Source organism: Zingiber officinale, chromosome 10B (assembly GCF_018446385.1).
Source record: "Zingiber officinale cultivar Zhangliang chromosome 10B, Zo_v1.1, whole genome shotgun sequence".
In the NCBI taxonomy this organism is placed as follows: domain Eukaryota; kingdom Viridiplantae; phylum Streptophyta; class Magnoliopsida; order Zingiberales; family Zingiberaceae; genus Zingiber; species Zingiber officinale.
The window spans coordinates 80,555,189-80,581,973 of record NC_056005.1 but is presented as its reverse complement, the minus strand read 5'-3'; the positions used below and the strand labels follow the sequence as shown (position 1 = coordinate 80,581,973).

General features: G+C 36.1%; 1 protein-coding gene across 4 annotated transcripts; it reads right to left on the bottom strand.

Annotated features, from left to right (window-relative positions):
* Positions 1-16,384: 16,384 nt before the first annotated feature.
* Positions 16,385-22,467, bottom strand: LOC122030468 (protein MICROTUBULE BINDING PROTEIN 2C-like). 4 transcript variants are annotated; one of them, XM_042589679.1, is made up of 5 exons: positions 22,172-22,467; positions 21,984-22,058; positions 20,157-20,507; positions 17,484-17,699; positions 16,385-16,626 (listed from the first exon to the last, which is right to left on the bottom strand). In XM_042589679.1, exons 1-5 carry the CDS (start codon positions 22,364-22,366, stop codon positions 16,477-16,479), a joined length of 987 nt encoding a protein of 328 aa, XP_042445613.1. In that variant the 5' UTR covers positions 22,367-22,467; the 3' UTR covers positions 16,385-16,476. The 4 variants fall into 4 exon arrangements, with proteins under 4 accessions (XP_042445613.1, XP_042445614.1, XP_042445611.1 ...); XM_042589680.1 differs by having other exon boundaries at positions 20,169-20,507; XM_042589677.1 differs by having other exon boundaries at positions 21,958-22,053.
* Positions 22,468-26,785: the final 4,318 nt, after the last annotated feature.

Genomic DNA, 26,785 nt, shown 5'->3' with positions numbered 1-26,785 from the left:
TACGAATTAAAATAGTAATACAGGTAATGAAAACTTAACTTAAATTATAATTGCAAAGGAATTAAAGACAACGCAAAACCAGCATTAAACAACTAAGCATGTAAAGAATCCTAAAACAATTAACAAACCCTAATCTAATTACATTCAAACAAAGAATAAATATCATGGAAACATAAAACTTACTAACAAAGCATTGCAAAAATTAAGCTAAAGAAATTGTATCAACTAAATCTATTCAATAGAGGAGATAATTCATCAAACACATTCTAAGATAAATCAAAGTGAAACAAATGCATGCAATTTGAAATTTGGGAGGTCAATTTGATAGGAGCATTCAACATCATAATCAACGCTAACCAACCAACAATAAACACAAAATAATCCGAAGAGGAGAGTGGAAGAGGACTGTCAGAAGTAAAGAGGGGTTGAGAAGAAATTAATAGGTAGAGGAAAGAAATAATATAAAGCTTTTTGATAATCTTATTACTAAAGCCAATAGACTTATTTATACAAATTATCCAAAATAATAATGGAAAGATTAAATAAGGCATACAATCATAATAATTATAAACATAGTAATATAATATATTTGAAAATATTATTTTTCCTATTTGATTCATATCGATCTTGATTGCGTGCCAAATATAATAAATCTCAATTGATTGAAATCAATTAGAGATTATTTTCATTATTGTCATTATCCCCGACAAACTCAACGGGAGTGCCTAAACGTTGAGTTTGAGTGCTAACTTGGTGAAACGTTATCTAAATAATGACTTGGTAAATATATCAGTAATTTGATCTTCCATAAAGATATAAGAAATTGAAAGTTATCGAGTCGTCACACGCTCGCGAACAAAATGAAAATCAATCTCTACATGTTTGGTACGAGCATGAAAAACAGGATTTTCCATAAGATAAGTTGCTCCAATATAATCACACCATATTTTAGGCGTAGCAATTGGAAAAAAGTGTAATTCTGAAAGAAGAGATTGTAGCCAAATAATTTCTGACGTTACATTAGCGATAACTTTATATTCAGCTTCAGTACTCGAGCAAGAGACGGTAGGTTGCTTCTGTTGGTGCAATATCTCTTAGGTCAAGGTTGACCTGGTTGACCAAGCTTGAATCTTGGTTTGAGTTTCGATGTTTGACAATATATTGTGTTTAGATGATATGGACAATGCAGGTGCAGTTGTTCATTTGGGGAGATTGTTGATACAATTCCCGTTTGGTCAAGGTTGACCAGTTGAGATGTGAAGGAGAGTTAAGTAGGTCAAGGTTGACCGGATACTTGACTAGAAGGTCTTGGTGAGTGAAGCTAGGTGAAAGTCCTCGTGAGTGAAGCCAGGAAGACGAAAATCCTGGTGAGTGAAGCCAGGTGAAAGACCTAGTGAGTGAAGCTAGGCAGTGAGGAAATCCTAGTGAGTGAAGCTAAGTGAAAGTCCTGGTGAGTGAAGTCAGGCAGAGGAAAATCCTGGTGAGTGAAGCCAGGTGAAAGACCTAGTGAGTGAAGCTAGGCAGTGAGGAAATCATAGTGAGTGAAGCTAGGTGAAAGTCCTGGTGAGTGAAGTCAGGCAGAGGAAAATCCTGGTGAGTGAAGCCAGGTGAAAATCCTAGTGAGTGGAGCTAGGTGAAAGACCTGGTGAGTGAAGCTAGGCAAAAGGGAAGTCCCGGTGAGTGAAGTTTGGCAATGGAAAGTCTAAGTAGGTCAAAGGGATTGACCGGATACTTGGCATGAGGAGAAAAGTCCAAGTGGGTCAAAGGGATTGACCGGACACTTGGTGAGGGAGTCCTAGCAGGTCAAGGGTGACCGAATGCTAGGCATAGTGTACCAACAGGTCAAGGTTGATCGGATGTTGATTTGGGGGGCTTGGGACTTGGTTTTGGGCAAAAACCAGCAGCTGGATCGATCAGCCGATCGATTGGCTGGAGCCCAATCGATCGACCAATCAATTGGGGGGTCCCCGCGAGAAGCCTTCGTCCCAATCGATCAGTGAATCGATTGGGAGGCAGTCGCGAGCACACAGAAGCCTGCTGGATCGATCAGCTGATCGATCAGCTGATCGATCCAGAGGTCCCAATCGATCAATGGATCGATTGGGAAGCTGCGATGTGTCACGATAAGCCCTGGATCGATCGGCCGATCGATCCAGGCAAATTCCCAGAGCACAGAGGCACTCTGGATCGATCAGTTGATCGATCCAAAGCCTCCCTGATCGATTGGGAGCAATCCAATCGATCGGGATCCGACCGTTGGCGCAGATAAAGGTCGTTGGCGTGCGTCTTCTTCGGTAGAACTTCACTGATTCATCTCAGATCTTCACTGTGCTCCCACAGCTTCTCCAAAAAGTTCAGATCGCCAGTTCTTGAAGGTTCTTGGAGGTTTTCCAAGTCAAGAGGCGGATCTACAACTGAAGAAGAAAGCTAAGGTTAGGGTTTTCTTGTAAGCTTATACTATATTTTGTTTCCCTTTCCTTTTCTTCTTGTAGTGTGAACTTGTAGGGCTTCTCCGCCTTTGGTAGTTACCATAAAGGAGGGTTTTCTTAGTGGAGGTGTGTGTGAGTGTGTGGATCCTTGGACTAGTCACCTCCTTTGGAGGTGGATACCAAGTAAATCTACTTGTTAGCATTGTGTGTGTTGTTTCTTGTATATTTCCGCTGCACATCTTTGAAGAAACAAGCAACGCCGACCACGAGCACGACGACGAGCTATTCACCCCCCCCCCCCCTCTAGCTACATTTTGGTCCAAACAAGTGGTATCAGAGCGAGGTCGCTCTTCACCGGAATTATCGCCGGAAGGGGCAAACATAACAAGAAGAGCTAGAGGGTGAAGACGTTGGAGCAAAATTATCAAAGTCAAAGAATTCAAGAAGCTCAACTTCAAGATGTAATTCTAAGATGGACTTGGATTTGACACAAGGGTGGCTCCACCGTACACATCTACAAGCTTCGATCTTTGGAAATCAAGGATCGAAAACTTCTTAATGGTGGAGATAGAGCAATGGTTTGCTCTTATGTAAGGCTTCGAATCTCCAACGAATTCAAAGGACAAAGTTCTCAAGAGGAGCAAATGGAGCCCGGAGAAAGTCCAAAGGTGCGAAGCAAATGACAAGGTAACCAAATTATTGGTTAATTTATTGCCTAGCACAATTCTATGCAAAATTGGACAATATGAAGATGCCAAAGAGCTTTGGAACAAGTTGGCTAAGCTTCATGAAGAACCCTCCACTGTACCGAATCAAGAGGAATCCAAAGAGGGTGACTCATTAGAGCAAGACCAAGAGGAGGAGAATTCCGAAGTTGAGAAATGCTCAACTTCCGAAGAAGAGGAAGTCCAAGAAGCTTCATCTTTAAAAGAATGCAATGAAGAAGGCAAGGAGGGAGCATACTCCTTATTTCATGTACAAGATGAGGATGAGGAAGCCTCCACCTCTAGGATTGAGGGAGAGCAATTTTTGATGACGCCGGATCAAGAAGAAGGAGAAGTCCTCACATCCGGGTCAAGAGAAGAAGAGGATGAAGAAGCCTCCACCTCCACAAGTCAAGACAAATCTATTGGAGGAGTATCAAGTTCGGATCAAGAGGAAGCTTCTACCTCCAGATCAAAAGGAGAAGATGTCACCCCTACAAGCAAAGGTATAACAATTTCAATAGAAAATAACAAAAATCATATCATTTACTTTGAGTGTAGGGAAAAAGGGCATTACAAAAGTAAATGTCCTAAATTGGCCAAGAAGAAGGGTCAAGTGGCACAAAAGGGCAAGGAGAAGCCCAAGGAGACCGCTCCCGGAACAAAAAGGAGCAAGGAGCACATTGTGTGCTTTTTGTGTAATCAAAAGGGACATTACCGGAGTCAATGTCCTAAGGGGAAGAAAGCAGTCAAGGCTCAAGGAGGAAGCTCAACTCAAGGGGGAGCCTCCAAGGTAAAAAGGAAGGTATCATTCATTGAACCTATCTCCTTAAATAATGGTAAAAAGCATGATAATTCTAATTTATATCATTTCAATGCTATTTACCATGAAAATAGGAGACATGATAAAGTTAAGGAAAATCATGTAGCTTATCATGTTAAAACCTCTCAACCTAGGTTTAGAAAGGTAGATAGGAATTTAGACAAGAACCCTAAGGATTCTAGGTATTTGCCTAAGAAGAAGAAAAATCAAGGTGTTAGTGACAAACCTAAGGTCGAATAATTATGCAAGGAAAATCAAGTCTTAAGGTCAAGACTTGACAAATTAGAGAGGACTCTTAGAAAAATCACAAATATGACACAAGGGTCCAAGAGTCAAAACCTAGGTCTAGAAGTATCAAAGTCATCCAATGGTCATAAGGGTTTGAGATACAAACCTAAAACCAAGAAGGATGTAATTTCTTACCATAGGGTTCCATATAGTTATGGAACCAACCCTAGGCCTAGTGGACAAGCCAAAAATATTAGAGAGGTCATCCCTAAGAGTATTGTTGCGACAAATGTGACTAAGACTTCTAAGAAGTCTAAGAAAGTCACTAAGAATGTCACAAGGGAAGCAATCCCTAGGGTTGACCTAGAAAATGTAACCAAAGCTTCTAAGAAGTCAAACAAGGTCACTAGAAAGGTATCTAGGGAAGTTATCCCTAGTGAGTACCTAGAGCATCTAAGGAGCACCAATAGGTTTTGGGTTCCTAGGAGCATCTTCTCTACCTCATAGATGGGTTAGAGAGTGTCAACTTTAAGTGGAAGGGTAGTTAACCCAATCATGATGAAGTCGACACTCAAGGAGCATTTTCAAGATTATTATTAACTTTTGAAAATGAAAGGATAAAGGGTTTACTCTTGGAAAGAGTAAAATGTGTCATATTTTGAGAAATTGGATGAAATTTTAAATGACACAATTTAAGAAAATAATAAGAACTATCAAGTTGGGATTTTGGTATATTCTTAGAAAGTAAAAGACAAATTTAAGCCTTAACTCAATTGATTACTCTTTAAAAGAGTAAATTGTGCCAAAATTTGAGGAATATGCTTAATTTAAATTGACACAAATTAGGAAAAGCAAACAAAATGTCAAATTTGGTTTTTGACATCTTCATGGGAAATAGTGGGCAATCTAGGGTTTAAGTTTTTAAGTTAGCTAAGGGGTAAGGATACTTAGGTAGGTAATCTAGGTATTTTATCTATGCTAACTTGCCATGCTTTGCTTGCCCATAAAATGCCATGACATCATATTTACTTATTTGTGTTTACACTCATGCCTTATTATGAAAAACACAAAAATATCATGTCATGTCATCCATACATCATATAATTATAGGAAGTTTTCTTTTGAGAATTATTTCTTGTTGATGTATGCCATAACATCATCATGCATCATTTTAATTCCTTATTTATTAAGGACTAATGACATTAATTAACAAGTAACATCCTTGGTGAATGTTTATAATTCAAAAATGCCTAGATAGATATGCATGATCCCTAGATTAGGGTAAAACCAAACTTTACATCTCACAAAGACCCATGAGGTGACTTGTATGTGCTTGAGTGCACATTAGATACAAGTGAGATGTTAGGATGATGAACAAAACTCAAGATGTTGATGTAGTGCATTCTTTTGAGTTTTAAGTTCATCAAAACACATAGTTATGTGTTTTCCCATCATTGGAAAAACTAATGTACAAATCATGTGCATTAAGCCCAAGGAACATGGTGGGATATTCGTTTTGAAAATCTTTTTAAAATATTTTTGGAAACCTTGGTGAAGGTCATCTTTTGATAGTAATCGCCATTAAAAAGTTAAGCACAAACTTGGAAGAAAATACTAAAATTTTTGCAAGTTTTTAAGTTTGTATCAATCTTGGAAAATATGAAGTATTTTCTTATAAAACTATTTTTCCATGGTAATATATGCCTTAAATAGTGTCTACACAAATTTTCATGATTTTTAGAATTTTAGAGAATTTTTGGGGAGTTTCTGAAATTCACTGCAAGTGAATTTCAGAACTATCAGGCATTCAATCGATCACCCGATCGATTGAAGGGTCTCAATCGATCAGGCGATCGATTGAGAGCAAGCTTCTTGCGAACAGAAGCTTCCTAGATCGATCCACCGATCGATCCAGCCCTCCTGAATCGATCAGTGAATCGATTCAAACTGGTTCAATCGATTGGGACCCAACTCCAATCGATTGAGGAAGCTGATTTTGGCTGGGAAAGCCTGATTTCAGCATTCCAAACCAAGTTTAGTCTAGGAAACCATTCCTAACCTCTCAAAATACATGTGTATACATAAAAGGGGTGTTTTCATGTTGAAAACAAGGATGGATTGGTTGAGGAAGACTAAATTGAAGTTTAGGTTGAGGTTTGGTTTCAATTTTGAATTTTTGAACCTCAAAACTTCAAAATTTGGGTTTCCTAAAGGTTTAGGGATTCCAAGTCATTGTTGGTGCAATGATAGAAGTTCCCGACCATGTCTTTAGGGGGAGTTACTCTTTAAGGACATGAGAATTATTTTTCATAAACCTTGGAAGGTGGTTAACCTTCTAGCGTGCAAATGCTCAAGGTTGAGCATTTAAAATTAATGGGGAGTGGATATCCTCATTGTTTAAGTGGTGTTTGCTCATGGATGCGCATTCGATAAAAATGAAGGGTATGGGACCTTCATTTGGATTATTCACGTAGTTAATGCTCAAGGGTGAGCAGTGATGATAATGAAGGGTATGAGATCTTCATTATCGTGTTGATCACAACGAGTGAAGTTGTGAACAGCGATAAGCAACTCTTTAGGGGGAGAGGTTCTGTTTGATGTGTGCCAATAAGGGGAGAATGTGTGGTTTAAGTTAGACCTTCATTTCCTGAAGAGGAAGGTTACCCTCTAGGAAAGGAGGAGAATGAAGGGAACCATCATTCATACTTTGGCATGAAGAGAGTTAAGACTATGAGATTAGCTTAACTCAAAGGTGTCCTAACTTAAAGGTATTGTCAAACATCAAAAAGGGGGAGATTGTTGGTGCAATATCCCTTAGGTCAAGGTTGACCTGGTTAACCAAGCTTGAGTTTTGGTTTGGATTTCGATGTTTGACAATATATTGGGTTTAGATGATATGGACAATGCAGGTGCAGTTGTTCATTTGGGGAGATTGTTGATACAATTCCCGTTTGGTCAAGGTTGACCAGTTGAGATGTGAAGGAGAGTCAAGTAGGTCAAGGTTGACCGGATACTTGACTGGAAGGTCCTGGTGAGTGAAGCTAGGTGAAAGTCCTTGTGAGTGAAGCCAGGCAGAGGAAAATCCTGGTGAGTGAAGCCAGGTGAAAGACCTAGTGAGTGAAGCTAGGCAGTGAGAAAATCCTAGTGAGTGAAGCTAGGTGAAAGTCCTGGTGAGTGAAGCTAGATGAAAGTCCTGGTGAGTGAAGCCAGGCAGACGAAAATCCTGGTGAGTGAAGCCAGGTGAAAGACCTAGTGAGTGAAGCTAGGCAGTGAGGAAATCCTAGTGAGTGAAGCTATGTGAAAGTCCTGGTGAGTGAAGCCAGGCAGAGGAAAATCCTGGTGAGTGAAGCCAGGTGAAAGACCTAGTGAATGAAGCTAGGCAGTGAGGAAATCCTAGTGAGTGAAGCTAGGTGAAAGTCCTGGTGAGTGAAATCAGGCAGAGGAAAATCCTGGTGAGTGAAGCCAGGTGAAAATCCTAGTGAGTGGAGCTAGGTGAAAGACCTGATGAGTGAAGCTAGGCAGAAGGGAAGTCCCGGTGAGTGAAGTCGGGCAATGGAAAGTCTAAGTAGGTCAAAGAGATTGACCGGATACTTGGCACGAGGAGGAAAGTCCAAGTGGGTCAAAGGGATTGACCAGACACTTGGTGAGGGAGTCCTAGCAGGTCAAGGGTGACCGGATGCTAGGCATAATGTACTAACAGGTTAAGGTTGACCGGATGTTGATTTGGGGGGCTTGAGACTTGATTTTGGGCAAAAAACAGCAGTTGGATCGATCAATCGATCGATTGACTGGAGCCCAATCGATCGACCGATCAATTGGGGAGTCCCCGCGAGAAGCCTTCGTCCCAATCGATCAGTGGATCGATTGGGAGGCAGTCGCGAGCGCACAGAAGCCTGTTGGATCGATCAGCTGATCGATCCAGAGGTCCCAATCGATTAGTGGATCGATTGGGAAGCTGCGATGTGTCACGATAAGCCCTGGATCGATCGGCCGATCGATCCAGGCAAATTCCCAGAGCACAGAGGCGCTCTGGATCGATCAGTTGATCGATCCAAAGCCTCCCCGATCGATTGGGAGCAATCCAATCGATCGGGATCCGACCGTTGGCACAGATAAAGGTCGTTGGCGTGCGTCTTCTTCAGTAGAACTTCACCGATTCATCTCAGATCTTCACTGTGCTCCCACAGCTTCTCCAAAAAGTTCAGATCGCCAGTTCTTGAAGGTTCTTGGAGGTTTTCCAAGTCAAGAGGCGGATCTACAGCTGAAGAAGAAAGCTAGGGTTAGAGTTTTCTTGTAAGCTTATGCTATATTTTGTTTCCCTTTCCTTTTCTTCTTGTAGTGTGAACTTGTAGGGCTTCTCCGCCTTTGGTAGTTACCATAAAGGAGGGTTTTCTTAGTGGAGGTGTGTGTGAGTGTGTGGATCCTTGGACTAGTCACCTCCTTTGGAAGTGGATACCAAGTAAATCTACTTGTTAGCATTGTGTGTGTTATTTCTTGTATATTTCCGCTACACATCTTTGAAGAAACAAGCAACGCCGGCCACGAGCACGACGACGAGCTATTCACCCCCCTCCCCCCTCCTCTAGCTCCATTTTGGTCCAAACAGCTTCTTTGAAAGCCAGGAAATAAGATTTCGCCCAAGAAATATAGCATATCCACTAGTAGAACGTCTATCTCTGTAGGCAATCAACTCTCGTGAAGACTGGCGATATAAAAGAAGATCATGTAGAATAGTGCCTTTGAGATATCGAAGAATTCTCTTAACACCTCCCAATGATGTTTAGTAGGAGCATGCATAAATTGACAGGCACGATTCACAACGAAAGCAATATTGGGTCATGTAATTGTGACATATTGTAGGACACCAACAATACTACGGTAGATCTGGGGGTTAAATATCGAAGAGGAGGATGAAGGTGCAGTGAAACCATCCTCAATGATTGGTGTGGAGATAGGACGTGCACCATCCATTTTAGCTCGTTGTAGGAGCCTAGTAATGTATTTGCTCTGAGAGAGAAGACAACCTTCAGAATGTGAGAGAAACTCTATACCAAGGAAAAAATAAGCATTGCCAAGATCCCGAATAGAAAACTCTTGACAGAGAAGATGTAATAAAGTAATAATGTCGTTTTGATCACTACCAGTTATTAATATATCATCCACATAAATCAGAATAAATATTGAAAATTCCTCATTACATTTGTAGAATAGGGAAGAGTCTATTTTTGAGCCAGAAAATCCCTAAGTATGAAGCCAGGTAGATAGACGATGAAACCATGCACGAGGTTCTTGTCGAAGACCATATATAGATTTTTGAAGTTGACACACATGTGTTGAAAGTTGCGGGTGGATAAATCCAGGAGGTTGCTTCATATAAACAGTTTCTCCAAGGTGTCTATGAAGAAAAATATTGGAAACATCTAATTGTCGTATTGGCCAATTGGAGCTTACAGCTATAGATAATAGCAATATGATAGTTATAATTTTGACAACTAGACTAAAAGTATCATTGAAGTCAATACCTGACTGTTGATTAAAACCTTTAGCAACAAGGCGAGCTTTGTAACATTCAATAGAACCATCTACATGATACTTAATTTGGTAAACTCATTTAGAGCCCACAATATTCATAGATGGGGTACGAGGGACTAAGCTCCAGGTTGTATTATGAAGAAGAACATCAAATTCTATAGTCATCGCAGTACGCCAATTTGGATCTTTGACTGTCTGTGTAAAACTAGAAGGTTCAACAAAATTTAAAGAAGCAATAAGAGCACGTGGAAGAGGATAGCGAGTGGAAACTGGTTGACATCGTGGAAGAGGATAGCGAGTGGAAGAGTACGATGCTTAAAGGAAGCATCCACCGAGAAATATCATCATCAGAGCTACTCAGAGATGAGTGGTTAGACGGATGAGAATCAGAACTAGAGAGTGGATCACCACTAGCCGCTGAGTCTATAAGAACTTGTGGAGATGGAGCAGGACCCAAGATATCATCCCCCCTTGTACTTTTAATATGTCATGATGAATCAATATGTGGGGCTTCTAGTATATTGCTTGATGATATTAGATAGTTGCCTTGATTATCTGAAGGAGGATCTGAGATAGTAACTGCAAACGGAAACAGAGATTCATCAAAAGTAACATGTCGAGAAATATATATTCGACCAGTTGAAATATGGAGGCAACGGTACCCATGATGCAAATTACTATAACCAAGGAAAACACATTGTAAAGAGCGAGGGTTTAACTTGTGCTTAGAGTAAGGTCGTAGCCAAGGATAACATGCGCAACCAAAGATACGAAAGAAGGAGTAATCTGGAAGACAATTATAAAGTCTTTCCAAGGAACACTTATTTTGAAGTAGTAGAGTGGGTAAACGATTAATAAGATAGATTGCGGTTTAGATAACATTATCCCAAAATTTAAGTGGAACCGAGGCATGATTAAGAAGAGCTAAGGCAATTTCAACCATATGACGATGTTTTCTCTCAGCGGATCCATTTTGTTCAGGAGTGTGGAGACAAAAGACTCGATGGATGATGCTAGAGGAAATAAGATGACGATGAAGCGCTTGATACTCTCCACCCCAATTAGAATGAAGGGAGAGGATTTTACGATCAAAATAACGCTCAACTTGTTTTTGAAAGCAACAAAAAATATCAAAGAGATCATACTTTCTTTTTATAGGAAAAATCCAAGTAAACTTGCTAAAATTGTCAATAAAAATAACATAATAAAGAAAACCTTAATTAGATAGAATAGGAGTAGGACCCCACCCATCAGAGTGAATAATTTTTAAAAGAAAACTAGAAGTGTGAGAAGAAGACACAAAAGGTAATTTATGAGATTTTGCTTTCATGCAAGCTTCACATAAATGAGAAGAGGAGGCTAAAGAAATTGGTAAGCTATACTGGTTAATGATATTCTGAACAGCACGTAGAGACGGATGACCAAAACGTGCGTACCAAGAGAATTTATCAGTGCGTTCTCCAATAAACGCATTAGTATAGGTGGGTTGAAGATGATAAAGACCATCTTTAATATTTCCTCGGAGTAGAATATTTCCTATTGTGGGATCCTTCACAAGACAATGATGAGGGTGAAATTCAAAGAACGCATTATTATCAAGAGCAAATTGACGCACCGAAAGTAAATTTTTGATGATAGAAGGAACATAAAGCATGTTGTGCATACGAAAAGTTCGGCCACATGAGTGAAAAGATGTGTTTCCAATGTGAATAATTTGTAAACATGAGCCATAACTATTTGTACCATATCGGGTCCATCATAAGGCGAAGTTTCTGTGAGAATATTATATTTCGGTGTAACATGATGAGTTGCTCCAGAATCCGGATGTCATCCTGGGTTCTCAAGAGTCGATGAATGAGATGACCGAGCTGTAGAATGCCAAGAAGATGGTGATCGATTTGAAGATGCATGCTCTCCTTGTGATATAGTTGGTTGTCCCAATGCTGCAGGACCACCAGCAAAATTTGAGTCAAATCTTTTAGGACATTGAATACTAATATGTCCAACTCTGAGACAAATTTGACATCTTCTCCGACTATAAGACCAATCAAATCTTCTAGAACAATGAATACCAGTATGACCAACGATGTGACAAATTTGACATCGGTCTAAACCTTGATATTGTTGAGTATCTGACATTGAAAATAAATAATTGACTCTAACGAAAATGATGAAAAGTAGATGTGAGGGAACTCTAGGTTGTCAAGGTTGCTTTCTTGTAGTTAGGCAGTTATTGTCGACGACTGGCATCGGCAAAGCTAGCGGCGGTGGAGAAACAACAGATTCCCTATGTGAGCAACTCCTTGCTGTGGTCGAAAGCAGCCATCGGTGGTGGCGATCGCGGGAAATAAGATGCCCCAAATTCGTTGAGGTCGGCGAAGAGCTCTTGAGGGCTTCGGAGGCCGGAGGGACACTGGAGGCGGTAACATGGCCGATGCACAAGGCTGATCAGCGACGCAGGGAGGAAGAAGAAAAACCAAGGAGGAGGAGGCGTGAAGCTTCGGTAGAAACTTTGTGCGGATGAAAACTAAAGGGAGAGATGGAGAGAGAAAAAGTTGTCTCGTTTCCAAAAAAAACAAAAAGCAAAGAAGGGAGAGAAGAAGTCCTCTCGTGCTTCTAAGAAACGAGAGGGAAACAAACATGGGAGATAAGCGATTGGTTGCATGGGAAAAAAAACAGAGAAGGAAAAAAACCGTTGTGGGGAAAGAGATAAAAATAAGAAAGAAGCGAAGGATTTTCATTCTGATACCATGAAGAAATTAATAGGTAGATGAAAGAAATAATATAAAGCTTTTTGATAATCTTATTACTAAAATCAATAGACTTATTTATATAAATTGCCCAAAATAATAATGGAAAGATTAAATAAGACATACAATCATAATAATTATAAACATAGTAATATAATAGACTTGGAAATATTATGTTTCCTATTTGATTCATGTCGATCTTGATTGTGTCTAATATAATAAATCTCAATTGATTAAAATCAATTAGAGAATATTTTTATTATTATCATTAGGCTGTCGGAGTGGAAGGGAGGCTGTTGCAATCTGTGGAGACGTGGAGCCTCCCCTTCTAATCCCGAAGAAGAGACCCCTAGCTCTCCTCCCTTCTAACTCGAAGGGAGGAGGTGGAGGAGATGTTCCCTCCGGCAGCAACAGTGGTACTGGACGAAGAAGGATGCGACGGCGGTGGAGAGATGGCGTCTGAATGAAGGTTGGCGTGCGTCGGGTTGAGATGGCGTCGGTGACGTGCGGCGTGGCTGGATGGCAAGGAGAAGACGACCGACCTTGGTGGATGAGGATAAGGTGAGGGGTTGGCCGAACGGCGGCTGTGGAGAGGTGGAAGCTGCCGACCCTTGGTCGTGGCGAAGAGAAGAAGAGGAAGTTGGCATGAGGAGATACAGCATCAGGGGTTTTGGGTTTTGGATTTTGTGTGGAGTGAGAGATGAGAGGATTTCTTTATGGGTTTTGGGTTTTGGGTTTTTGGTTTTGTGTGGTGTGAGATCCGAATCCATTAAGTGGAAACGAACTATTGGTTTGAAATTGAGTTTTAGATTGAGTTGATGAATTAGGGGTTTTAAGGTTGGACTCCTCGCTTCCTTTGATCCAAATTGAATTGAAGCTTTACTTCTTGGATGAACCTTGATCTTAATCAACCGCTTAAATGCTCCAAATTAATCTCCTCCTTTTTTCCCTTCAAATCAAGCCGAACTTACTCCAATCCATGGCTTTTTGGATTTTTAAAAAAAAAATCAAATTCAAAATATAAGAAATAACAGTATAATTATAAAAAAATTACAATTAAGTCTAGACTAGGTTCCTACTAGAAAAACATAATATAAATACGAAATTAACATACGAGAAAGTAAAAAAAACTAAGTATAAGAGTCAAAATAATGAGTCGAAATACTCGTTATCAATTATTCAGATTGGTTGGATTATCCGGGTTTAGGATGTTTGATTGGATTTGGGTTGAATTTTTTTTTTATAAAATCCTTACTTAAATCTAACTTATCCGAATTGATACCCCTAGCTTGGGGTCAGTAAAATCATTTTAGAAAAAATATGGAACCGGCACATTAGCGGCCCCTGAGCTCCCACTACTATTGGAAGGGAGATAAAGCAGGGAAACCCAAGTGGCAAGTGTTTGAGCAAGGGGTCTACAGAGATGATGAAACTCTCTACTGAGTTTTGGTCTTCGAACCACTATAGTCTTATCCCAAGTATTTACAATTGAACCATGCCCACAAAGGCGACCGAAATCATCTTAGGTATCCTAGAGGGAACGGATGAATAGCACTGATAACAATTTTCATTGTTAATGCATTATTATTAGAGTTAATGCAGCGAAAAACAAATTAAGCAATTTAAAATAAGCACCACATATCCAAATACATCACAATTGGATGACTGCTATTTCACGGTCCTAATCTCAGTCAGGTAGTAGAAGAAGAAACCTCTTGCAGTATAGTAATTTTACTAGTTTAAAAGATATATAAATTTAAATACAAAGACTAAAAATGTAAATGAAGAAATACTTGACAGAGATCTAGTTAGATGAACATCTTCCCACAGAGGAATTTTCTACCTTCAATAAGATTTCCTTTTTTCTTTTCTCAGAATCGTATCTGCGTGAATGCAACTTCTTATCAATTGATCACCTCGTGTCTGATTTATAGTATGTATGAATCTTCAAGATCGATCAAATCATCTTCTAATTTTGTCTCAACCATGGCTTCCTATGTTCGCTAATCAGTAATCGACTATTCATCCTTCTATGCTTTTTTTGAAATTTATGAGTTGACTGTTGAAGATTTTGTTCCATTTTAAAATTCATCCATCAAATCCCTCAATCACTACCAAGCTTCTTTTGTTTCATTCTGAAATTCATTAGTCGACTTTCTCAGTCAATTGTTAAGTTTATGTTTCATTCTATGTCAAATAATGAAGTTCCCATTAGGACTTTTACCATATACATCTATCTAATATCCGACTATCATCTTACCATGTCCATCTATTTAATATTCGATTTCACCACAGCCATCTGTCTAACATCTGACATTCCATACCTTTTACCATGCCCATCTATCTAATATCCGATTTTCACCACGACCATTTATCTAACATCTGACATTCCATACCTACTAGAACTTTTACCATGTATTCGTCTATCAAATCACTTGCACTTGTCCATCTATCTAGTATTCAACATCTCATACTTACTAGGATTTTTACCATGTTCATCATTTGACATGTAGGGATGAGCAAAAGTTGGGTTAAACCGAATAAACCGATCAAACTGACTGAATTTTAATACTACATCTCATACTTACTAGGATTTTTACCATGTTCATCAATTGACATGTAGGGGTGAGCAAAAGTTGGGTTAAACCGAATAAACCGATCAAACCGACCGAATTTAAAAATTCGGTTCGGTTTATTCGGAAATTCGGTTTTTTTTCTCCAAAAAATCGGCTAATTTGGTTCAGGTTCGATTTTAAATTTTTTTATTCGGTTAAACCGAATTGATCGAATAGACCGAATTTTTTAACCAATTCAGTTTTTTACACCATAAAGTTTAGATCGAACCAAAATTTTATTAAGTCAAATCAAATTTTTAGAAAAAATCGGTTTATTCGGTTTGTTCGGTTCGATTTGTTTGGTTTTATTGAAAATTCGGTTCGGTTCGGTTTTTATCAAAAATCAATTCGGTTCAGTTTGTTTGAAAAAAAAAATCGGTGCAGTTCAGTTAATTCGGTTTGGTTCGATTCTGTTTTAACCAAATACTCACCCCTATTGACATGTAATATTAAATCATAACAAATACATAAACATGATCCAAACATCAAAATCATATAACATACATACTTAGCGCATCCATAGTCGTGGATACTCTCAAGAAGCTCTTTGAATACCACGTCAAAAGTAAAAACCTCTCCATTTCTCTCCACTATAAAAAAAAAAAACTCTCACAAACTTCTACGTAGGGGTCCCACATTTTTTTCATATATTTTCCTTATCTCTTGTTTTTTTTTAATAACAAATATAAATAAAAAAATAAAAAATAAAAAATTGACGAAGGAGCAGCTCCATGTTTGCAGAACCGCTCGTCGCTATGAGAGGGAGGTTCCTCCCTCAAGCCACATCTGCTCTTAGTTTGGATTATATCAATAACCTACTAAAATATGCAATATGCATATGAGTGATTACATCAACATCCACAATTTTCCAGCAAGGGCCAAACTTGCAATGAGACTGCTCTCCTTGTGATAGGCATGGCTAAAGAACCTCAAATCACAATAACTGGAAGTTGGAAGAGAGCAGGATTCTTTAAGCAAAGTGACAACATGATGTCTTCGAGTTCTTATTCCACCAGCCATTCCTAGAGGCCTGCGACACACCAACTGACTCCTTGATCAGTTCAACTGCCCATTCAAATCCAGAGTACAATTGAAATCCTTGCATACAGTTAGTGTTGTGGACAAAATGACAAGTCCAAAAAATACACATGAAACATCAATGAGTTACCAGCAAACTGCATAACTTCTCCTAAATATATATTCAAGTGAAACATCGGGTTGTAAGGCAAACATCGACAGTGTTTCATGAGCTCGAGTAAAGAAAACCTAGACGAAAACATGCCTTTCACTAGTGGATTGGATATTAACATTAAAGCATCGATCATGTCATAAATTACTGCAAAAGACATTACAATCAATCACCATCACATTCATACTGATCCAAATATGAAACTGTTAGATTACAAGGGCTTGAAGATGTAGTCTAGCCTCAGCTGCTCTAGCTAGCAACTCCTCAGTTGGGTTCTCTTTTGCAGCAGCAACTGCTGCAACATAGGCTGCTCTCGTCTCTTCCAGTTTCTCCGACGCGATATCATCCATGTCACTCTGTTTGTGCATCAATGAAATTTATGCTCATCGTCATTCAACAACCGACAAATAGAGACAAAGTGTTATAGTGAAGCAAAGCGTTTAGGCATTTATCAATTTCATTTTTTGCCTGCTACAAAATTTCATTTGTTATCTGTTGCAAGCAAGTGTTTCCATACGGATTATTGCAAGCTACATTAACAGTCACAAAATTTATTAATGAACAAACTACGTTGTTTATTTTAAACGTCACAACTTTGCTATACTGTTATTCTGAACTAATCGGTTCAATAGTTTCTCAAGTGTACAGATAACTAGTTTATTTTATACCTTCGAAAAGGAAACCTTATGTGAAAATTTTATGAACAGATCTTTGCAAACCATACAAAGAATTATTCGAGCAAATTCCCATAAGTCTCACTGTCAAGCCAAAAAACTGAAAGATAAGTGACTAAAATTGAAGTCCCTCTAATCGTCAGGTAAAAGTAGCAAATGGCCCATTGCACCACCTTTCTCAATTGTTTCTTTGACTCAACCTTCCCAAGAACATAATCACAATGATAATCAAAGACACTCCTAAACAGGGGATAGAATGGTCACCTACTACTGAAGGAAAACCAAGTTAAATTTAACCATACTATGTGTTTATGTGTATAAGCAACAAGCAAGTGCGGCTTTATACAAATAATTCCTATGAGCTCACCCCTAATTTACAGTTTCTTATCATAAGTTTAGCAAATGAAATTCCAAACAGTCATTTTCTACTTTCTTCAGTTGGTAAGACCAAATTGTGCTCCATGGAACATACATAAATTAATAACGACACAAGAAGGAAACAGCCAAACAACCATCAATTAAAGGAGAGGAAAACTCACTAAAACTGGAAGAGGTTCCAAACTGTACGAATATAAACTTGCATCAGGGTGTATAGATGAATGATTTGCAAATAATTCCTCAAAAATTTGCATCAATTTGGTAATCTCATAGTCCATAGAGACTCTCTCTCCTTGAAGTTCCTCAATTTTCTTGTTAGACATTTGAGCTTCCCAAGTCAGTCTCTCCAAAGTTGCTTGCTTGTCTGCCAGACTGTTCTGTAGATTAAATGAAGAATGCCCTCATACTAGTTCAACAAGTGACTATTTCTTAAGATATTAAGCAATAGAAAATATGCGACAGTATCTCAAGAGAAAGCTCCTACTAGCATTTGGCAATCACAGGAACTGATAGTAGAGATGCACCAGCCAAGTTTGCATAATAAATGTTAGAAGAGTGAAGTTATAGGTCAATTTGTCAAGTTCTGGGGAACTACCAATAGCATCATAGAGACCCAAGAGATGTCCATAAACCAGGGAAAAAAGAGTGGAAATTGCAGTAGGAGAAATCATAGCAAGCAACAAAGAATCAAAAAAGAAAAGAAGGTTTTTTATGAATAATGACAAAACAATAATGGACTTTCCAACTACAATTCCAAGCCTCATCTAGTTCTATAGATGTTGTCATAAAGATAATTTTGCAATACTAGTGTATGCAATTACTATTTGAGAACTAATACAGCTTGTTGTTGTTGTCCAGAAAAGTCGCATAAAGAAATTGTAAATAATAGTGTGCATGATTCCTACTTGGCAACTAATACAGCTTGTTGTTCAGTGCATTAACAATTACCTAAGTGCACGACTCCAACAACACAAAAAGATTGAAAGCAAATGTGAAGGTCTCAGACTTATCAAGGAACTGTGATCTTTGACTATGATCATTATATACATTAAGCTTTGACTTTAAATATTTCAGATGAGAAATGTATGAGAATGTGCTCATTATGTTCATGCACTTCAAGATACATAACTCTCCCATGAAAAATTTAGCAGTGGAATACAATTGTATTGTGTGCACCTAATGACACGATACCAATGTAGGAACTCTAACAGACAACTGTTAACACCCCCCTCAAAGTTGGGAGCATAAATATTAACCTAGGTTGGCTTGATACACAGAATAGAAAAGGTTCACAAATAAAGAAAAACCAATAATTCATGTAATGAAGATGACGAAGATACAATATCAATGTTTATGAACTTTGGCAAAGCAATGTTTTGGACTGACACATTGGTCATAATCTTCAAAGATTTAACCAAGTCAATTTGTTATTCCAAAAAGTTGATATTCTTCTTTTTAACCCTCCTTAAACACAAAATACTATAAGATACTGAAGTTTGACCAAAAAAAAACTATATTAATGGTAAAAAAAAAAGAAAAAAATCTAATGCTATGACAAGGAGTTAATACAAGAAAAGCTTGAATGAAATCCTATATTAGTCAAAGAATGAGAAGTTGTAAGATGAGATTGACATTAGCATGCCAATACAGCTGACATAGACAAAGTACTGTAGACAAAAGTGACATTAACATTCCAAAATCTACTCTAGGATAGGAGAAATGTCTGGAGAGAATTGAGTTTTCAATCATTTTATTCAAAGGGAGAAGATGTAGGACAGATGCATAAAAGTCTTGGCATCTAGAAAAAGACAAACAATGATTAATCTTATATTTAATCGCACAAACAATATATCGGAAGACAAAGGGAAAACAAAAGTTGATGGTGAAATAAAAATCAACAGTGCATCAATTAGAAGCAAATACCAGGAGAGAGGAAGAATTAAGATGAAAAAGATCCCGGGGGAACAATCCCTTGGGGAATAAAATCCCTTCTACCTAGAAAGGTCACTCGGTTACCGTGATTTACTCCCTTCATCTCGTTGTGGGGCCACAGTGAGGGGCGCTTGGGATGAGCGAGTTACCTTTTGCCACATAAGTTGAAAAAGATAAAATAAATAAATGCTTCAGATTTTGTTATTCTTTTTATTTGATACCACCACTTTCTTTTTGGAACTAGAATATTTTTTTGCCCTTTTCAAAATTAGCCCATGTTCTTTTCTTAAGAAACCTACCTCTTTTCATCAATAACATCTACGCTTTTCCTTTTTAGTAATATAACGAGTACTCTATTTTACACTCTTGCCGTGTTTTTGTTTTTCTCAAACCATAGCTATCCCTTTTTCCATGAACATAATTTTTGAATGGAAGATTGAAATAACAAGAGAGAAGAGGTTCCCCTTATCTCATTATACTCTACTTTTAAACACAATAACCTTTCATCACACCCTTAGCACTGTAAGTGAAAGAAGTTGAGAAGTTGGAGATTTGAGAACATCACAGGTGGGAGAGGATATTTAGTCGAGGATTTGAGATCATTACGACCAATAACTAAAATTTTTTACTATTTTTGTGTCAATACTTTGAAATGCTGACCTCCAGTTTCAGCAATAAGATATCCACCTTTCCATGTCAAGCTGCTCCCTTCTAGTTAGAATAATTAGGATCTGATGATCTTATAATCCAAGCTAAAGTAGTAAAAGCTACTTGCATATGGATTCAATCAAAATACCAAAGTAGCACCATGAAATACATGAGGTTTTTTAAAGACTAACTAGGCCACAAGAACCAAAATAAGTACTGAATCATCGAGCAAAAAACTATAGAACATTATTGACCTTTGTTTCTACCTTGGCATTGCTTAACTGTGAGTTAATTGATTTAACCATAGAATCTTTCTCTGCAATCTGAATCCTCAACTCATCAATAGAGATATAAGCTGCTTTCATTTGGTTAATTTCACTTTCAGCTGATTTCAGAGCTTCATCTTTCTCTAGTATTTTCCTTTGTAGATCATTAATCTGTTCCCTTAATACATTTAACTCTTCCTGAGCTCTCAGGATTTTTTCAGTTTCTATAGTAAACCCATTACACGAATCACTTTGCTTGTTTCTTTGTGTATTGTCTAAATCCCTTTGTTTCTTTGCAGAAAAAGTTGGAGTTTCTCTTGCACCTTTTGCCTCAGTGGTCTGAAATTCATAACATGTAAAAATGGTCATCAGTTCCTTTTTAAGACAATCAAAAAGACAAGATTGTGCTCATAAATGGAAAAAGAAGAAGATCCAGAATTACAAAGAAATACTGAATGACATGAACCCTCTTATTCTAAAAGTTCCAAATTGTGAATCCAAAGTAATTAAGAATTAAATGAGTCACTTTTTAACTCATTTACAGAAAAGGTGAAGCTTTTGGCTAATCACGCTCATTCTGAAAGTAAACAAAATAATGTTACAATTTAGAAACTGAGTTTGAAATTTCAGAATAAAATGGGAAATGGTGAGAAGAGACTTGCATTTCCTATTCTGTTATTCAATGAATTAGCAAAGTCCTCACTTTTATTGCAAGTTTCTCATTTAACTCTGTTCATTTGTTAAAAGTACTGATCATACACGCTGCCTTTAACAAACATATTATATCAAGGTTCAATTCTGATAGAGCAACAGTTTGCATGGATCAAGTGTTCACCAAAATTTTTGGAGAGATATACCTACAGAGAGATTAGTTCTGGGACCCAAGATGCTTAAGAATTGAGATTCATAGCACTGCTAGATCTACTAGGAAAAACTATCCTATTGATGTTTCTAACTCATCCTTAATAGAAAAGATCTAATTCTATATTAGAAAAGAAGTTTCAAGTTACACAAGAAAATGAGATTTGGAATTTCATTTCTTATTATTAAAATCTTTAAGTTAGAGTTATTTTTGATATTGTATTATATATTTATTTAGATTCATAATAAAATAACATAAATCCAACAGCTCAAAATCACAATTTTCAAATCCTAAATTTTTGAGAGAATAAAATTCTAGCTCCTACTTTTTTCTCTTCCTAGGAATCTGTCATAACATAAGAAAATAGAATTTCAAGTACATAAAGATCATTCCACACAAGCTGATGCCTGAAAGTGGCACTCACAAACTAATGAAACTCGCATGGACACATTTATTCCAAACAAAATCAAGGGCAAATTTCTAACGAACCAACAACAAGAACTTACATGTGATTGGGTTCTTACATCAACCACGAATATTATATCGAGGAGGCTATAGGGAGTAGTGACTTCATTACTATATGGACACGCGTTAAGAAATTTCTTCTACTAAGAATGCAGCATAAAAAACTGCTAAAGGTCTCGTGTATAGAAAGCAAACTGTTCTGGGAAACGTATCAGAAAAGCCTCTCCAGAAACTCTAATCACAAAATGGAAATGGATAGATCCAAATCAAAATCAGTAATCATAATAAGTAGTATTACTACCTAAACCAAATCTCGATCAAAAACAATGAAGGTATAGTTTTTCCAACTGAATCCGCTGTAATTTCCCTAAATCCACAAGTAAGAAAACAGAAGGAAAGCGAACAGAAAAAAAAACAAATTTGAACATCACAAAAACATGAAACTGCTCTTCAAGGTCCAACCTTTAAATATAGCAGATCTTCCTCACCTTCTTCGGGTGGGATGGTGCCGGTGTGTAGATCACAGAAGCCCTCCGCGTGAAGGACGAGCGCGCCCTCCTATCCTACACCGGAAAACAAAGGAGCTGGGGGTGATCGCACCTTCCTCCACCACGGAGGAGAAAAAAGAGGTAGAGAGAAGTATAAAAATCAAATCTTTTGCTCATTCAGCACCTACCATCAGCGATTCAACGAGGGGTACCATCTCAACGAGGTTCTTGAAAAGGACTCGGTCGACATTGCCGCCGTCGGCTGCCTCAGCAGGCAGAGGCGGCGACGGAATGCGGTGGCGGCCCTCGGAAACCGACGGCTTGGCTTCCAGCGTTCGATCAGTAGAGCGGCGGAGTCTGCACTGCCTTTCTATCATTGACATTGTACGATGAGTAGGGTTGGAAGGGAAAGTGGAGGAGGAAGACCTTCGCCCCTTCCTCGGAATCGTCGCCAAAGTTTAAAGGCATCAAATTACAGAATAGCCACTGTGGATTGCCGGCTCCGCCCAACGCCCTAAAATACCGGTTATTTTTCATTTTCATACCTAAATAAAATTAAAAAAACTATAAAACCCTTGATTTTTTTATTTTTTTCATTTCCACTCCAGAGGACCTCTTGATACAACTATTTCTATTTCTTATACGAGATTTCAGAAATATGTTTGGGTTCAGTTAAAATTTTGAAGCGGTTGAAACTTTAACGGCGGCCGTTGATTCGTTGATGAATTTGAATTTAGAAAATGAGTAAAATAATATTTTATATTTATTGTTAACCTTTAGGGTACGTTTAGTTCAAGTCATCATGTATAACTTTGGTTATGTGATTACCAGATAATCACATAACCAAGATTATAGAGAATAAAACATAACCAAATGTTGTTTGGTTCAACTTAGGTAATGCAACAAAAACTTATTTGTTTGAAGGTTTTAATAAATACCCTAATTTAATATTTTACCGTATTACCCTCAGTTACAAAACCAACTATATCTAATATTATTATTATTATTATTTATTTATTTATTTTTTAATGTTTTTTTACTTTTCTTTTTCCTGTATATTTTTTTACTTTTTTATGTGTTTTTTTATTTTTTAATGTTTTTATATTTTTATATTATTTATATTTTTATATTATTTATATTTATATTTTTTTACATTTTTAAAATTTTAATTTTAATTTATTTATTTTATTTTAAATTTTTTTAAATTTTTAAAAAATTTTAAATTTTTATAATTTTTTTTATTTTTTTAATTTTTAAAATTTTTAAATTTTTTAAATTTTTACATTTTTAACTTTTTTAAAATTTTTATTTTTTATTTTTAAAATTTTTATTTTTTACTTTTAAAATTTTTATTTTTTTAAATTATTTATTTTTTAAAAAATTAAATTTTAAAATTTTTTAAAACATTTTTTTATTTTTTTACATTTTTAAATATTTTTTTACATTTTTTCTCTTTTTTTCATGTTTTTTCTTATCGGAGGGTATTTTTGGTAAAAAAAATTCGTTAACCCCGGAATCAACAAAAACCTTAGTTTTCTGAGGTTTTCCGATTCCGGGCTGCATGACCCTTTTGCTGATGTGTCGGGCATGGAACATTACTTGGGAATCATTGAATACCTAAACCAAACAAGGTTTTTGTTGATAACCTTGGATGGATAGCCAAGGTTATCAAGAATAACCCCGAACCAAACGCACCCTTATTGTTATCGGGTCATGAATAGATAGTGAACTCTTCTAGAAGACTGAATATCTAAATTATTAAATAATAATAATAATGAACTTTCTAGAAATATAAGAGTGCATTTGATTCTTTTCTAAGAATAGGAATCGGAATGAAAATTATAATATTGTATTATGAGTATGGATATCACTCTTAAAAATAATGTTTGGTTAGTTGAATATTTTATATTGAAATAAATCAAAATTTCTTTTTTACCTTTAAAAAAATAAAAGGAAAAAATTAAATGTAAGAAAAAGTTGAATGTGAGAGAAAAATATGATAAGAGAGAAAATATGATGAGAGAGAAAATGTGATAAGAGAAAATGAGTAAAGAGAGTGTGATGGGAAAGAGCATAATAAGAGAAGATAAGAGAAAAAATATGATTAGAGAGAAAGTATAATGGGAGATAATGAAGAGAGAGAAAGTGTAATGAGAAAAAATGAGAAGAGAGAGTGTGATAGGAGAAATTGATGAGAAAAAAAGTATGATGAGAAAAAAAAAGAAAGTGAGTAGGATGAAATAGATTGAGGAGAGATAAAGTATGATGAGAGAGAAAGTGTGTTGAGAAAAAAGAGAGTGTGTGATGGGAGAGACTGATGAGAGAGAAAGTGTAATTAGAGAAAAAGCATGATAAGAAAAAAAAAAGTATGATGGGAGAGATTGAGGAGAGAGAAAGTGTGATAAGGAAAAAAAAGAGTGTGATGGAGAGATTGAGGAAATAGAAAGTATGATAAGAGAAAAAGTATGATGAGAGAGAAAGGATGATGAGAGAGAAAGTGCAAGAAAAAAAGAGGGAAGAGAGTGTGATGGGAGAGATTGAGGAGAGAAAAATGTGATGAGAAAAAAAGTGTAATGAGAAAAAAAAAAGAGAAAAGAGAGTGTGATGAAAGAGATTAAGAAGTGAGAAAGTATGTGATAAAATGAGGAGAGTTAAAATATGGTGGCAAAAGACAAATACGCTCACCTCCAGTACCTCCGGAGGAGAGAGAAAATATGATGAGAGAGAACAATGAGAGAGAAAGTGATATGAAAGAAAAATTAAACAAATATATTTTGATATTTGATATTAAGGGGGAAATTTTAATTTTAGGTTAAGGGTATTTTAGAAATAAAGGAATATTTTGATTGTTGAAAATAGAGTAATGACTCATTGAATAGTGGACATGGGAATGAGTCATTACCTAATTATAAAGATTAATTCCCTTATTTATATTTCCATTCTTGTAATCCAAATAGTAACAATGACAATCAATGATTATTATTTTTATTTCCCACTTTTATTCTCCTAAACCAAACGCCTCCAAAATGTTTTTGGAACAACCAATTTTATTTTATTTTGGAAAAGTTACGTCTAATTAACACATAAATGAAAAATAAAATCTAACTCATATTATTATCGAGTCAAATGAAAACTTATTTTTGTGTCATTTTAATATGTGATGTCTCTTGTGCATTTAGAGCATCTGCAATGCTAACTCGTTATAATATTTACTATCTCATCAAAAACACATGGGGTCTATTACTATGGGACCGGATCCTCTGGTCCCCTTATCCTGGTTCGCTCTTAGACCGGGATAAGGAGATTGGTGGGAGGTCATGACCCCCACCTATTAACAGGTAGGGGGTCATTGTCTCCCACCAATGCAAAGGTTGGACCATGAGTTGTTCCAGCTTTTGCAGACCAGAGGATCCACCTCCCTATTGCTATATACTCATTATAACAACATATTTCTTTTACTCACATTCATTTTAAAATTAACATTTATTATTTATGGGTCCCACCGTCCACTCAAACATCTTAAAATTATATCATATTAAATAAATATATTTTAAAATATTTAAATTATTAATATTATTTTAAATAATAATCTTACTTTTAAAAATAATTTTACTATTTTTTTTACAAATAATATTAATTTTCAAAAAATATATTTATTAAATAAAATATATTTAATAATTAAATATATTTATTACATTTTACTGTTTAAATATATTTTACTGTTTTTTAATTATTAATTTTTTAAAATTTTAATTCTTTAATAAATAAAATTAAAAAATAAAAACACATGTGGGATGGGCCAGCCCCCACCCCACATTGTAATTGAACGCGATGGGTGTTAACACCCAAGAGTGTTATAACACCCCCTTGTTAGTGTCTATTATAATAACTTGGGGCTCTTATTAAAAATTTAAGTACTATTATTCTCATTTTGTTAGTCGATAAAGTGTTCATCAGATATATAATTCTTTAAAATCAGATTAGAGATTCTAAATAATTCATTATTTTTTTAAAAGATTTTTTCTTTTTTATTTTTAGCACTTAACTAAATTTTGATTAAAATTTAATTATGTGCTTAATTAATTTTTAAAAATTATGTTAGTGATCCAAGCATACTTGAAAGTCCTCTATTATCTAATGCACTCTAAATCATCATGGCTATATTAAAACTTAAAAGTATGTGATTATTAACTTTTTGATGATGAGTTTTCAATCTCCTTGTCACGTTAAAAATATATCATTAGTATTTAGTTCTTTGATTACGGGTGTAAATGAGTTGAGTTGAGTTTAATTATGTTATGAGATTATTTATTTAATTATCGATCTTGCTTAACCTTTTTTATTAAAAAAATTTATCGATGTCTTTTTAGCTCAATTAATAATGTTGTTTTCTTTATAAATTAGGTTAAATATTTATTTGATATCTGAAACTTATATTTTTTTTATTTTAGAATATTATAAATAACATAAAAATATAAAAATTTATAAATTTCTATATTTTTATGTATTTGAATAAAAAATTGAGAAATAAATTTATAATTAAAATTTACAAAAATTAATAAATACATTTATTTATAAATTTTTTTATAAAGAAGGTTAACTAAATAAGTTTGTTAGTGCACTAAGCTTTTCACGAAGGTCATTCATTTACAATCCTACATATTAATTATATTTTTTTATAAATTATAAATTATCATGTAAAAATTAAGTTACACTAAATAAAAGTGAAGAGATGGTAAAAGTTATAATAAAATTATTTTTTTATTAAATTTAGTTATTCATCCTTTGATTTATCCTACTAA